At 36.9% G+C, this 14,866-nt stretch overlaps 1 protein-coding gene across 1 annotated transcript in view; it reads right to left on the reverse strand.

The window, feature by feature from the left end:
* Positions 1-14,866, reverse strand: part of FUT8 (fucosyltransferase 8) — a 387,285-nt gene that overhangs the window by 254,736 nt on the left and 117,683 nt on the right. Inside the window, exon 4 of the mRNA XM_044664838.1 lies at positions 4,880-5,326. Coding sequence (XP_044520773.1) covers positions 4,880-5,082 — 203 coding nt within the window. The 5' untranslated portion in view covers positions 5,083-5,326. The remainder of the gene's footprint in view (positions 1-4,879; positions 5,327-14,866) is intronic.

Raw genomic sequence — 14,866 nt, forward strand, 5'->3', positions numbered from 1 at the left:
AATACTACAAAACTAGCAGAAAGATTAAAAAGGGGATGACTAAGAGTACCTGACTTGGTAATTAAGAGATTTGTTTTTAAGACAGCAGTTTCAGCTGAATGAGGTTGAAAGTCAAACTATGGAAAGAATTGAAGATTAAGTGAGAAGAGGGAAAATGTAAGATAGCTTTTTCTAGGAGTCTGACTAATAAAGAAAGTAGAACCTAAAGAGATGGCAGGATCTAGTAAAGGTTTTTAAGGGGGAAAATGCTTTGGGAATTAATCCCTTTGTACTTTTCAGAGAGGTACTCATTCCTAACTCCCAGTTCACAAAAATCCTAACCAGAGGGGGGAAAAGGGATTTAATTCTTAATCTAGACATGTGCAGATGTGTATTTTATGTCTGTGTGTTTGTGAAAAACATATAAGAGTGCTTAGCCTTAAAAAGAAAGGGCATTTAATCAGCAGAGAATAGTAGAAAGGAGGATGGGACAGGAGTTGTCAAGAGATTTTAAAGTAAAGAGAAGGTTTACATATAGAGAAATACCCTTAATTTTTTGAGGTTATCAGCTTATAGAGTAAGGAAAGTACAAGGGTTTAAAAAAAAATCTGAGAAAAGTCTGATGGGTAGAGGGACTGAAGATTTTGATGAGGTCTAAAAATAGATTTAAGAGGAGAGAAGCATAGAAAGAATGGAATGATTTAAAAATTGTATTTATAAAAAGTTATGATCAACAAGAAAAATGTATTTTTGATCAAGCAAGTGAAATAATTGTGGGTAATAAGAGCAAAAGTCCCCAAATTCAAGAATTCATGAAATTCACCAATGACAAGGAAAAAGATTTGAAGAAACCCAACACAATATAATACCTAAAGACCTAAAGACCAACTCACTAATTTATTCTTTCTAGATCTACACTACCACCCCTTTGCCCTTCTCAGTCTTATACAGTGTGTATGGGAGGGCAGGGGGGGAATGGGGCAAGAGGGTTTAGGGGAAGGGTTTAGATGCTCTTGATTGTTACAATTATTGGCATTACGCTTTGGGAATTAATCCCTTTGTACTTTTCAGAGAGGTACTCATTCCTAAGACTGGTGTAGGACTCAGGATTCCAGATGTTCAACCACACATGTCTACCAAATGGCCCAAATAAGCAATCCAGAGCAGCCCTGAAAGCCATATGTCTGGTTTTAAAGAAGGTGAGAGACTTGGTCATGTTTAAAGGTAGTAGGGAAGGAGCCAGTACATAGGAAGAAACTAAAGATTAGAAAGAGGGAAGGAACAGTTGAGGACAAAATCTTATAGAGAAGACTAGAAGAGTTGGGATAAAGGGCTAGTCTGACTGTTTTTATGAGTAAAATGAAAAGAAAAAATTAGATTAAAAAATTTAATTTAAAATTTAATTTAATTTTAAAAAAAAGAATCCCAAAGGGAAGTAAGGAAAATTATCTGTTTTCCTCTAAGGGCCTTAAACTTCCATCCTCCTAGCACTCTTAAACTACCTGGGAAAATTCATACCCATATCAACTAGTTTTAATATCCTGTGTTAACTTTAGACACAAAACCAGCCAAAAATGTTTCACTTCCCCCTCCCCCCTAATAATTTCATAGCTAAGTGTCTATCTGGGTCCAAAAAGCCCCATGGCACTTCTAGGTAAAAGCTAATCTTGAATGAAATTGAAAACATTTACAACTTCATACTTGCATTCTTCCCAAACCAGTTAATACATTCAAAGATCCTAAAGCATAGATTTGGAAGCAGAGGCATTAGATAACACTATCTTCCCCACTAATAATCCAGGAACACCCTGACGCCAGAAAAGAAGTTTTCAGAGATGACATTTTTCCTGTACAAAATTATATCTGCAGTCAACCACACAATAATAATCTGGGGAACTGCCATAACATTACCTCAATATGGATGCAGCTTTGCATATCCATAGCATCTAATTCTTATCTCTACACTGCTGTAAAGAATAACCTTTACTGCTTTCCATTTGGATAAATAAGTCTAGAAAGTCCTCCTCATTTATAAATTCCTCAAACTCTGAGAACTCTCATTCCAATTATTTTAATGGGTAGTCTTAATTTATCCCCCATTAATAAATCAGTACCTTAGAGAATACTATCTTATCTTTGTAATACCTATGACATAAAACCCCATTTCATAAATAAGCATTGCTAAGAGTGATAAAATTGTTTTCTTTGAGAAATAAGGAAACTCTTCACCCCCTAAAACATAAGATTTTCAGTTTCAAGTGCTTACTTTAATGTATCACATAAGTGAATTAACTATTCACATAAAAATGTAACAAAACAAGTTGTCTCATATTTATCTATGGCAAATGTGTTCCTTATCCATTCATGTTAGAAATATCTAGGTTACTTTGTGTTTCTAGATCAAAGAATGAATTTGAAGGCCTTGCATGGTGTTTTTTTCCCAAAATATCTACTATCTGTCTAAGATTCAAGAGAAAATTCTTGTTACAAATGAATTTACTTCATATTTATTATCACCTATAAGAAAAAATTTTTAAAATGTATCTTCTAGCTCAAACACACTCCAAATACTTTGGCATAAGAAAGCTATTTTATGTTTAAATCCCATATCATCATACAGTTTTGCAAAGACTCTTCCTTTCAAAAAGATTTTTAAAATAAATTTAATTAATCTTGTTATAACTTGAAAAACTCCTCACTATTTTTCTATGGAAGTCATTATGTATGACTGCATTTTGTCCTTATAATGATTGACTTCCATCAGTCAGTCTCAAATTGTTTTTCATAAACCTGTCAACTATGACAAAAATTTCTTTTGATGTAACATTGTGATAAATAGGTTAACAAAGTAATAATTCTTCCTCACCTCTAGTTTTAACAACATAGTATATAGATGCAAGCAAATAAACATCTTTAACTACATCTGTTGCTTTTTTTACATGCAATGCAAAATAAGAAGGTTTTAGTTTCTCAATTTATTTGCAAAGGTCTTCAGACATAAGTATTCCTCTTCTTTCCCCTTGACCTATTCCCCAAGTGGAACCATACTAAGAGTTTTTGCATATAATTTCCTAAGCATCATTTCAACCATATCAATAGTTGTAGGTAGCAATTTCTCCTATCTAATGAAGCTTTTTACTCTTAGTAATTGCATAAGCAATCTTATGCAATATAAGCAATCCTTTTGATGTCACAGATATGATTTGTCTTTGCTTACTTTTTTAAGTAATTAATGTTCTCTGGAAAAATTCTATTCTAGCCAATTCATTCCCCAATGAGATTTGACACAAGCTGACTCAAATTTGGCCACATTTGAGCATTCAAAATAATAATTGGATTCCATTCATAGGATTAAAGATATAAGAATTGGGAAGAATCCTTAAAGGACATCTAGCCCAACCCCCTCATTTTTTCAGATTAAAAAACAAAACAAAACAAATGAATCACTGGAAGACTAATACGCCCAAGGTCACAGAGGCACTAAGCAGCAGAGCCAAGATTCAAACTTCAGCGATCTGTCTCCAAACTCAGAACTCTTTCTACTTCACTATCCACTGAAGTGAGTCTGTTGTGTTAGTCTCACTTTTGATTACTTCAAATGTAAACTGTTTTTCCTAGGGAAAAAATAAAGTAGACGGTATGGAAACTAATTTCTCACCCAGATTCTCTCCTAGACTGCACAATTTCCAGAAATTCATTATCCTACAAAATGATATCACTTCTGAAATTCATTCCTCCTGGGTAACCCCCCTGTACCTCCACCCTGCTGTCTCTCTGACTGGAAGGCAGGATGGAAATCAGAGAGCTCTTCCCACATTCTCCATTGAAAGAGGGTACAGAGCAATCACCTCATACTTTCCCATTCTAGCCATAGGACTTTCATCACATTCCTACATCCTCTCTTTATCCCCCAACATTTCAGCTTGTTTATGTGGTATATTCATTCCGCCATTAGATTGTGGGCTCCTTGAAATCAGAGACTGTCTTTTGTCTTTCTTTATTTCCCCAGCACCTCCTATAGAACCTGGCACATAGTAAGTTTTAATAAATGGTAACTGATTCTATCTCAAAAATATTCAATAATTTGGGACAATAATTTTTTTTTTAATTCTACTGTTGGCTATTCTCAAATACTGCACAACTCTCCATTATCACCTTTTGAGTAACCTGCATTTTCACCTCCTCTGAAATTGTGGTATTCCAATATACACTGACAATTTGAGGATTTTTTGTTTTGCAAATTTGACAAGACTTGTGATTCTGTATGTGTAGGAAACTACCAATAAGGAATCTCCTTCTACCATTAAAAACATCTAAATCTTAAAGGGTTGAAATGGGAAACTGGGAAGTTAAGTAACTTTTCTTTTGGTGGGAGAAGCAGAGAAAGTTAAATAACTTTCTCAGTGTCAGAAACCTTATGTGTCAGAATTTAGGTAAAACAGAAGAATATCATTGGTAAAGAGATAGACCTTTGTTTCAGGAAGAAGCTTGGGAAATTAAAAGCACTGTGCAATAGTCTAAATGCAATCCAGCCCACTGGGTTCTATTCTTATTAAATTCTAAGCCTAGTTTATTTTCTAACTAGTGTCTCTCCAAAATACATATCCTGATAGATCAGCTCAGTGAGCTGTTCCCTTCTTCATTCAGTTGTTTATTCTGGTATGGACATTTATGCTGAATTTTTCAGTTGTTTTTTTTAATCAAAATAAATTTTATTATACATGTTTGTGTAGGAAGAATACACAAAAATCACCATTGCCAAAGTAGTAGCCAAATCTAGTAACATTTTAATTTTAGCCAAGTATGAAAGAAAAGTATTTTCCAAGAACTACCTGAAGTATTGTACCTGAAAAGTCTATCACATTTCTTTCTTTCTTCCTAACCATTTATAGAAACCTACCTGAGAGACTCTGCCATTCGCCTCAAGTCTTCATTCTGTTGTTTTAAGCGTTCAAGCTTTGCCAGTATCTTGGAGAGTTCTCGGCTAGAGTGATCAGGATGATCATTGTCCCGTACCAAGTGTCCACCTATGTAAAACAACAAGGTCCCCCAAGCAAAGAGAATGAGCATAATCCAACGCCAGGAGCCAGTCCATGGCCTCATTTTCAGGTTCTCGACTCTCTCTCTCTCTGAGTCTAGAGCTCAATGAGCTGCAAACATGGTGGCTTGGATAACAGCACGAAGGTAGGTTGGTTGTCTTTTAAAAAAAATTTTTTTTTAAACTTCAACACATGATGCTTTGAACAAATTAGAATCTGTTGAGAGTCCTAGGGCAATTTCTTTCAGAAGTCCTTCTAGTGTTGTGAGTAAGAAGCTTTTCTTTCAAGTCCTTCTTGAATTTTACATTCTGTGGAAAGAGTAAGAAATGAATTTAATGAAATAATGCAAATTTTTAGATGACAGAATGTGCTAACCCTAAATCAAGAGTTCTTAAATGTTTTTGTGTCTTGGAGTCCTTTGGCAGTTTGGCAGAAGAGTTCATGGACTCCTCAGAAGAATGTTTTTAAATGTATTAAATAAAAAATTAGTAGAACTACAAAGGAAACCAATTAAAATATTTTAAAAGAAAATATATAGACACCCCCTGAAAACTATTTATAATCTATTTAGCCCAAATTAAAAACCCAGAATTTACCAAAAGGAAATTGTGGTTGCATAATCAGAAAATTAATGGTTAACAATGCTCTTCATGTGGCAAGTAAAAAGGAAAAGCTTTTAGTATCCACAGCAAATACATTCTGCATACCAGCTAAGTCTATTCCATATAACAACACAATTAGCTTTAGGTCTAAAATGAACATAAGCACCATCACCTTTTTTTCTTCTTACCATTATCATTCTCTGCCTGTTCACACATGAAAATGACAAGATTTTTATCTTGGTTGAGGCAATAATCAGAAAATGCCCTCTTCTACATGTTTTGCATTACTACTATTTCCTCATTATTTTCAAAAGAAATAAAAGCATCATTAATAGTAAATGGCTTAAACTTTTCAATCCCATCCCTTATCACTCCTTTACCCTCTTTCTCCCCTTATTTAGAGGCCATTACAGCATTTACCTCAGCAGGCTACAGACAGGACACTGCTTTCAGAATAAACACTACAAAGATACATACTGGTCTGGTTGGGGCCATAACAGATATTAAGAGCCTGGCAAACAATACTTCCTGAGATTGCAAGCTACGGTTCTCAACTGAGTAGCCCAAGTATATGATTCTTCTAAAACAAGATGAGTTTTCCTCATTTAAAACAAAAATATGCATCTTTTTTACCACTGGGTCTTTTGAAACTGACTGCATTTCTAATTTCACTTTTCATTTGGTTTAGAATTTCCTTTGATAACACATTTTCCCTTTAAGGACAGAGTAAGAGAAGACAATTTTTAAAATAAAAGAATATTCCATAGTTACAGGGAAGAAGCTGTCAAGCCATATATCTTTTTCTGAAAATGGTGCCTGAAAGGGCAAGAAATTGAAGTTTTTGTCTTTTTGAACTGAGTACATTGAAACTTTATCACATTTATATTAAACGTTATAGTGCCCATAATGAACATCTGGGTGAAAATTTTTTAAAAAAGAAAAAAGAAAGCCTAGGTGAAAAAATAGTACAGTAAGCTTTAAAAACCCATATACCAGGTCTTCTCTCTTTCTACTTTGGAATTCAAATCCATTTTGGAGGTCAAATTCTGAATTATCCTTAAATGAGAAATTAAGGTGGAAGTTACTTTTTCTAAATATCTAGCTGCAACTTCTCTCTCTTTCCTGGGCAAGTATAATTGTAGTAAGAATAACAAAAGTTAGTAGTATACAGTCTTTTAAGTTTTCAAATTGCTTTACATAATTATTAAAATCTGTGAAATGGGTACTATAGTTATCCTCATTTTACAGATAAGTAAAGCCAGAGATGTTAAGAACTTGCCAACATAGCTAGTTAAGTAAGAAACAGAACATGAACTCAAGTCTTTCTGATTCGAAATTGGATATTTTTCCTATCTGCCTTAGGTATTATTATTTAAAGAGTATTATTCTTTCCTTTTTACCTTAAAGTACTATAAATCTTGAGAGTGGCTCTATCCTCATTAAAATAAGAAGTTGAAGGAGACCCACATAAACAAATAATTCCAATGAAAGTGGTATCTTTTCTCTTTTGTTCTATTAAGTAATTTTTAATTGTGAGTAAGAAATCAAACCCAAATACTTTTAATAATTTTATCTCATTTCTTCAATCCTTCTTTCACTGTCCTATCGCTTCCCTTTTTAAGTAAGGCCTTTTTAATCTCCTATTGAACGCCCCATTCACCTAAAATAGATCTTTAATGTTTCCTAATATCAAAGAAAAAAATTAACCCTTTGAAATATATTCTAATAGATGAATATGATTCATCAAGTCAACGATAACAGGAGCACTTCACGTTCAAGCCAATAACATCGGTGTATTTTTGAAAAATATATGGGACTTTTTGAAACTCCTGTTATCATGTACTGTTCAACCTACTAGGTCACAAATACTATGCTATACCCCCAATGAGCCCTTCAGAAAAACCCTGTCTCTTCCTTTTGAGCACATCAAGCCTATAAATCAAACTCGAGTAAGGGCCATAATTTCCTCCAAAAACAAAGGAAAGCTTAAAGGACTATTTAAATAAGGAGCAATAAAAATGTGTGCAATAACATTTTACTCAGAACTACAATGGTACCCAGCAGCCATAAATCTGTGAAGCTAGAGGCAAAACATGCATGAAGACTCTCAGACAGAGAGAGAATTTTACAGAGCCATAAAATTAGGCCTACAGAATTTAGTTTAAATTGACACCAGTGGATTTCAGAAGGGAACAAAACAAACAAAAAACAACAAAAATAGTGAGGCATGGTAAATTATCACAACTGTACATAAACACAGGTATTTCGTGATCCATCAGAGAAGTTAGAAATTATAGATACAACATATTTGCCAGTTCTATTCACGGTATTATTTTCTATTTCTTAAATTATAATGTTGTAGACTTTTTAAAAAAAATATTTCCTAATTTGACTTCATTTTTCTATTCTAATGCCAGAATAAAATGAAAACTATAAACAAGATAAATAGGAAATAATTAAAAAAGGGAAGACACTACAATTAAGAGAGGTTGGGGAAGGCTTCTTTTAGAAGGTAGGATTTTAGTTGGGACTTAACAGGCAGTCAGAGAGATCAATAGAGTGAAGGAAGGAGATCATTCCAGGAATGTAGGTCTGCCAGGAAAAAAAATGCCTGTAGCCTAAAGATGGAGCATCCTGTTTTCAAAACAGCAAGGAGGCCAGAGCCTGAATCAGAGTACATGGCACAGAGTAAGGTATAGGAACACTGGAAAGGATAGGGCTAGGTTATGAAGGGTTTTGAATGCCAAATGGAGGATTTTGTATTTTCTCCTTGAGATAATAAGGAGCCACCACTAGAGTTTATTGAGTAGGGGAAGGAGGGTGGCATAATCAGACCTGTGCTTTAGGAAAAACACGTTAGTGGCTGAATGAAAGATAGACTGGAGTGGGGAGAGACTGAAAGCAGACAGACTCACTACCAGTTATTGCAGTAGTCAGAATAAGGTGATATAGGCTTGCACTAGTGGTGGCAGTGTTCAGAGGAGAGAAAGGGGGATAGTCGATAGTCTATTCAAAAGATATTTAGGTAAAATCAATAAATCTGAGTAAGAGCTTGAATTGGGACGAGGGGAAGGCTGAGAGATAGGAGTTCAGGATGACTCCTAGGTTCTGAGCCTGAGAAACTGGGAAGATGATGTTGCCCTCTATAGTAATAGGGAAGGAGCTGCCAGAGGAGGGGAAAGAGGGAAGTACAATTTTAGTCATATTGAGATTAGTATGCTTACCTTTCCTTTAGGTTCCCTTATGGGGAAAAAAAACTGGGGGTTAAATTAAATATTTATCTGGGTTCAGAAGGGTGAATAAGAGACAGGAATAGACAATAGGTGGGGACTTGACAAGCTAGGAAATTGGGTTTGGCAGTTTGGGGAAATGGAAGTTGATAGGAGTAACTGTTGGGCCTTAACTGCCACACTGATCCACTTAGCCAGGGAGTCTGTGAAACCAGCAAGTGAATGACAAGAGGGTTTATACACACAGGTTTAATTAAAGAAAATACAGTCTAAAGAAGGGAAAAAGGGGTCCTATTCTACCAGTCTATGGGTATGACCTCAGGGTCAGGGAATGGACTTATCTACACTAAGCTAGAAACTATAGCAGGGCAGGGCACAATGAAGATCAGGAATGAAAGTGGGATCCTCACTGCTGAGTCCTGTCAAAATCCAGCAATGATACAGCTTTCCCAGGTCTTCAGCCAGTACTCCTTCAGTTGGGTAAGTCAAGGAGCTAAACCAACTTGAGCTGACCAGCAACTCAGTTTAGGTTTCAAAGTCTCAACCTAATCTCCCACAGGTAAATGAATTTCCTCCTCCTGGATACCAGGATATCAGGATACAAACGCCACTTCCTCTGAGTCTCCCAGGGGTCAATTACAACTTGCCCCCAACCACCATGGAGTCCATCTCAGAGAGAGAAGCAACACTTCCTGCTTCCCCATTCCATTTAGAGTTCTTCAGCCCTGCCTGCTAAGTCTCCTAAATACTCATTGATTAATCTTCCTCACAACAGTTCAGGAAATAAGGGAAGATGCTTCACCTGTCTCTTAATCATCCTGAATTCATCTTGGATGGTTAGTTTTTTACTTCTTTGTAATGAAGTAAAAGAAAGTCACTCTTAGTAAGCTAGATGGAAGTGGCTAGAGACCCAGTGTGGAAAGGAGTGAACAACCCCACAGCAAAGGCGGTTTTTCACCTGCCCTCCTTCTGGGCAGGTTAAAAAAGAAAAGAACAGAAAAGAAAAATCAAAAGAATAGGTTAAGTCCCAAACTCAAGTATGTGGCACAGATTTGTCAGATTCTTAAGAGAAAGTCAATAATTTATTTGAGGACTAAGTGATCTAAATGAAAAAGAATATAAGCAGTAAGAGGAACAGTGTGGTTGAATGGAAAATAGAAGAGGATTCTGAGTTGTAGGACCTAGGTTCAAATCCCAGCATGCCATTCCAAGACTGAGTTTTCTTCTCTATAAAATGAAGCAGTTGGACTCAGTTACTTCTCTGGTTCTATAAATATTAAAAATGATAAAGGCTGGTATAAATATATAAATTAGTAATTTAATTAAAGCCATGCTGCTATATAAAGTTATTAGACCACGCGCTTGTAAGCATTCAAAACTGCCGCCTCCATTTTGTCTCCCGTCTCTACCTGAGTCTACTAGCCAAGAGGGCGACCCCTCCTAACCCAGGAGATTATAAACTCTTCCCTGCGTCAAGACGTAGGCCTCCCCAAGCTCAAAACCCGGAAACGGAAACCAGTTGGACCACGTTGGATCACGGGAAATGTAGTTTGATACATTTTCCATGTCCATAGAAATATATACACTTTTAGATGGCATTTCCCAAATTTCACTTTTACAGTTCCTTCCTACATATATCTATGGTCATATGAATAGCTACAGCTTAGAAGGTCTGAACCTAAATAAGCACTTTCCTAAAACAATAAAGAAAAGAACATCCAAATAGAAGGGAGGAGGAGGGGCTCCTAACTCCTCCAGGAGACTACAAAAAAAGCCTGAGGTGGCAATGGTGGTGGAGGCTGTGCTTCACTGAGTAATAGCTAAGAGGGGACTTCAAGGCATAACAATGGCTAGGAGGCAGAGATCAATCTGATAGAGAGTGACAGAAGTAAAGCCCCTGTGGATGACAGCAAAAGATAAAAGGATTCTGGGGTATCAGTACAAGGCAGTCCTCCCTCCAATTCCCCTGAAGTCATAGTTTAAGAGGCAAGGAGCTTCCCACAAAGTTGTTCTAGCAGTCACACAAATAGACTTCCTTCCACTGTCTTCAGAACATAACTGTTCTGTCCCTATACCCTTGTACCTCTTCCACCCCTAACAGTTATTCCATTTTCTCCTTTGGTGGAGGGTGTGTGAGATAAAAACAAACAAACAAACAGACCCCCCAGTGCCACCCACTCAAATAAAAAAAACCCTAGAGTCAGAAATTTATTCTTTCTCATGAAAAATGGCAGATGCCCTAGTGGGCAAATGCAAATGCCTGGACACAAATACAAACATTATATAGATTTCTGACTGGAGACTTCCCCCTCTTCCTCATCTGTCTGGCCTCCCTTTGTCTGGAAGGCAGGACTAACAATCTAGGTGAGAAGTCTACCCCAATCAGAAAATATCAAGATACATGAGCTCATCCCTTGAGAGGGAGTTAAGAGTGTCACCCTAAATGTTCATGGGTAAGAAAAAATAAAGAGACAGCTGGGCTGGCCTTGGATAAGGAGACTGGCCTCTCATTCTCCCAACTCTCCAGGCCTGCCTCCTAAATCTTCTGAACAAATAATCAAAAAGCCTTTGAAACTAAAACAAATGTGCTTACATATACCAGTCTTAGTGAGGAGTATAAACTGGATGCTCATTCTAAGAACAGCACACTTAATTCTATCTCATTCCAAGTACTACAAAAGGACTTCCACTTGTTTTCATGAGATTAAAAAAATATGTTTCATGCACTTATGAGTTGTATTGTGTTAGTAAACTTTGTATGGAATTTCTGGTGGTCTGGTGTATATGGGTAGACTTTACTCTCAATGGGAGCTGAATCCAATCCCTTTGTTAAGAGAGCTTTTATTAATTTCTCCTTTTTATATTTAAGAGGAAAAGGAGCAATAATATGTTTCAGTAAGAGACCCCCTGCTGTGCCACTTGTCAGTTGGTGACCCCCTGCAGTGCAGGTTGGCAGTTGGTGATAGTTAGAAGGGTGTGGTTGAATGTGGATTTGTAAGTTGCAGACCATTGGAAAGGACTTTTGGTCTCTGGGTCCTCAGAGGAGATGAGCAGCAGTTTCAGACTCTCTGAGAGAGCAGTTTCTGGCTCTCTCACTGAGGCTGAGGGTTTTTTCTAAGGCCTTAATAGCCTTACTGATTATCAATTAACTTGGGTAGATAGGTAGATAGATAGTGGTTATATTATTAGATAATCAGAGTAGGAGAGTAAGCGAGGGCTTTGGCCTTAAGCAGAAGATACTGCCCTCTGAGGCAGATGGATTTAGGGTTTTTTAGAGAAATTTAGTTAGGATTAGGATCTTGGGTATAGTTATAATCTATTATAAGATTACTTTCACTTTCATATTTCTTATCCATATTTCCCAATAATAAACTGTGCACAGGCTTTTGATCAAACTCCTACCCCCTCAAAATTTAGCCCTTCACACTTTCCAGGTTGAAACTTTGTGTGGGGACCAAAGATGTAAAGAAGTAACCCCTACTTTGTGTGGAGATTAGTTAACATTTCTGTTTGGGACTCATTAAGACAGTAAGGAGTGACAGAATTAACAGGGGTGGTGTTTGTGTTCTGAGATACAAGCTGAGAGTCCTACCTCCAAGACCAAAGAGATCCATTACATTTCTGACCCAGATGATATCACTGGATCAAGTTCAAGCTGTGCATAATGACTATAGAGATCCACTGAATAATTTCTTACTCATTTTCCTCAAGCTCTAGCTACAATTTGGCAAGAAGTTTTAATTTTTTTCCTGTTCAAATTACAAGCAAACCGAGCAACTGTAAACTAGTGTCTAAATGTCAAATATAATATTTTTTTTTTAAATTTTAAACCCTTAATTCTGTGTATTGACTTATAGGTGGAAGATTGGTAAGGGTAGGCATGGGGGTCAAGTGACTTGCCCAGGGTCACACAGCTGGGAAGTGGCTGAGGCCGGATTTGAACGTAGGACCTCCTGTCTCTAGGCCTGGCTCTCAATCCACTGAGCTACCCAGCTGCCCCCGTCAAATATAATATTTTAAAAGTATTATGGATCTATTCTGATTAACTGTACATTTGGCCACTTTGGTTACCGAGAAACTAGAGCTCAGCTCAGTGGCAGAACTTGACTCTCATCAAAGGGTCAAGTTAATGTAACCTAAGGCAATAATGATCGGATGCTGCTCCATGCCCTGTACATTTTTTGGGCAAGCTATTAAATACAGGGAAAGGTTAAACAGGAAATAAGATGCAGTAGTTATATTATTCAAAGATGTGGAATTCCTGAACAATGGTTTATAAACCTGCCATTATCAAAAAAAGGAACAAGAAGATTATCCATAGTGAAAGGTCAATGGACAGAGGATACAAAATACTGCTGAAAAGGAAGACCCCTACAGAGACAAACAATATCAATTGATTCAGCAGCCAGTGGCCTGGTACCAATATGTCCCCAGTAGCAATGGAAAAGAAATTTAGCCTTAGAGTATAGTCTTTTAGCCAACTAATATACATAGCTAAGTGTCACAATGGATAGAGCACCAGGTCTAGATTCAGAGAAAATTGAGTTTAAATCCAGCCTCAGAACACTTACTAATTATATGCCCCTGGGAGAGTCAATTGCATTTCGTTTGGTTTCCTCATCAGTAAAATGAACTGGAGAGGGAAATGGAAAATCCATATCTTTGGCAAAAAAGCCCAAAATGGGGTCATGAAGAGTTAGACAAGACTAAAACAAGTGAACAACAGCAACAATATGATGTAAAGTTGTAATCTCTCAGGAGTAACTTTGTTGAAGGGAAGACCTGACTCAGGCTATTTAGGACTAAAATGAAATGAGATGCTTCTAGATTATCCAACAGTTAATAGAAAAAAATAGAAAAAACACTTAAGCCTAATGAGAAGAGGATATGCAGTAAGGATATAACACTCATTCAATAGGCTACAGCTTCCTTGCCCTTATGCTGGCTGAGCTGGTCAGAAAACCAGACAGTAGGGTCCTGAATCCCAATGGATTGGATTTTGTACCTGAGTCACCAAGGGAGTTAAAATAATGGTTTAAACTTTAGTCCTCTGGGTTAACTGAGTCACTTGAGGTTATTTTTCAATAACTTTTTTTTTTAAAACCCTTGTACTTCGGTGTATTGTCTCATAGGTGGAAGATTGGTAAGGGTGGGCATGGGGGTCAAGTGACTTGCCCAGGGTCACACAGCTGGGAAGTGGCTGAGGCCGGGTTTGAACCTAGGACCTCCTGTCTCTAGGCCTGACTCTCACTCCACTGAGCTACCCAGCTGCCCCTTCAATAACTTTTAAGGCAACATCAGCCTAACCTTCATGTGGAAGGGGTTTTGGAAATATGAGTTCAGCTAACAAGGTATGGGGATTAGGAGATAATTCCCCTAACACACCCCAAAAGATCTAGCTAGGACAAGCCACTAAAATAATGCAAAACTGGTAGGGGATCAAAGCTGAGAAATTAAGGAGACATAGTGTAAGAATGAAATTTGAGAGATGCCATCTTTAAGTATATATATGTATTTTCTATGGACACATGGAAATTATCAAACTACATTTCCCGTGGTCCAACGGGTTTCCGTTTCCTGTTCTTTGGGCATGGGGACGCCTATGTCTCCACGCAGAGAATAGTTTAAATCTCCCGGGGTGAGGAGGAATGCTCCCTTTTTTTAGCAGGAAGTCGCCCTCTTGGACAGCAGACTCAGGAAGAGACAGGAGGTAACAATTATGGCTAGGCAGCAGTTTTGAATTCTTACAAGGGCATGGTCTAATGACCTTATCTATCAGCAAGGCTTTAATTAAATTACTAATTTATATTATTATTTCAGTCATAATTATTTTTTATCTTTATAGTAGGAAGGGCCTTTGGTTATATTGAGAGACTAAAGAGCTTTATTACTGGAAGGGAGAAAAAACTCTCTATAACTATGACTTTTAATTTTTAAAAAAGTGTTTTTATATTGTAGGAATCAAGGAAGCAATATCCACAGAACCAAATGAATACCACTGGGCTGAATTCAAATG

The sequence above is a fragment of the Gracilinanus agilis genome, chromosome 2 (assembly GCF_016433145.1).
Source record: "Gracilinanus agilis isolate LMUSP501 chromosome 2, AgileGrace, whole genome shotgun sequence".
In the NCBI taxonomy this organism is placed as follows: Eukaryota; Metazoa; Chordata; class Mammalia; order Didelphimorphia; family Didelphidae; genus Gracilinanus; species Gracilinanus agilis.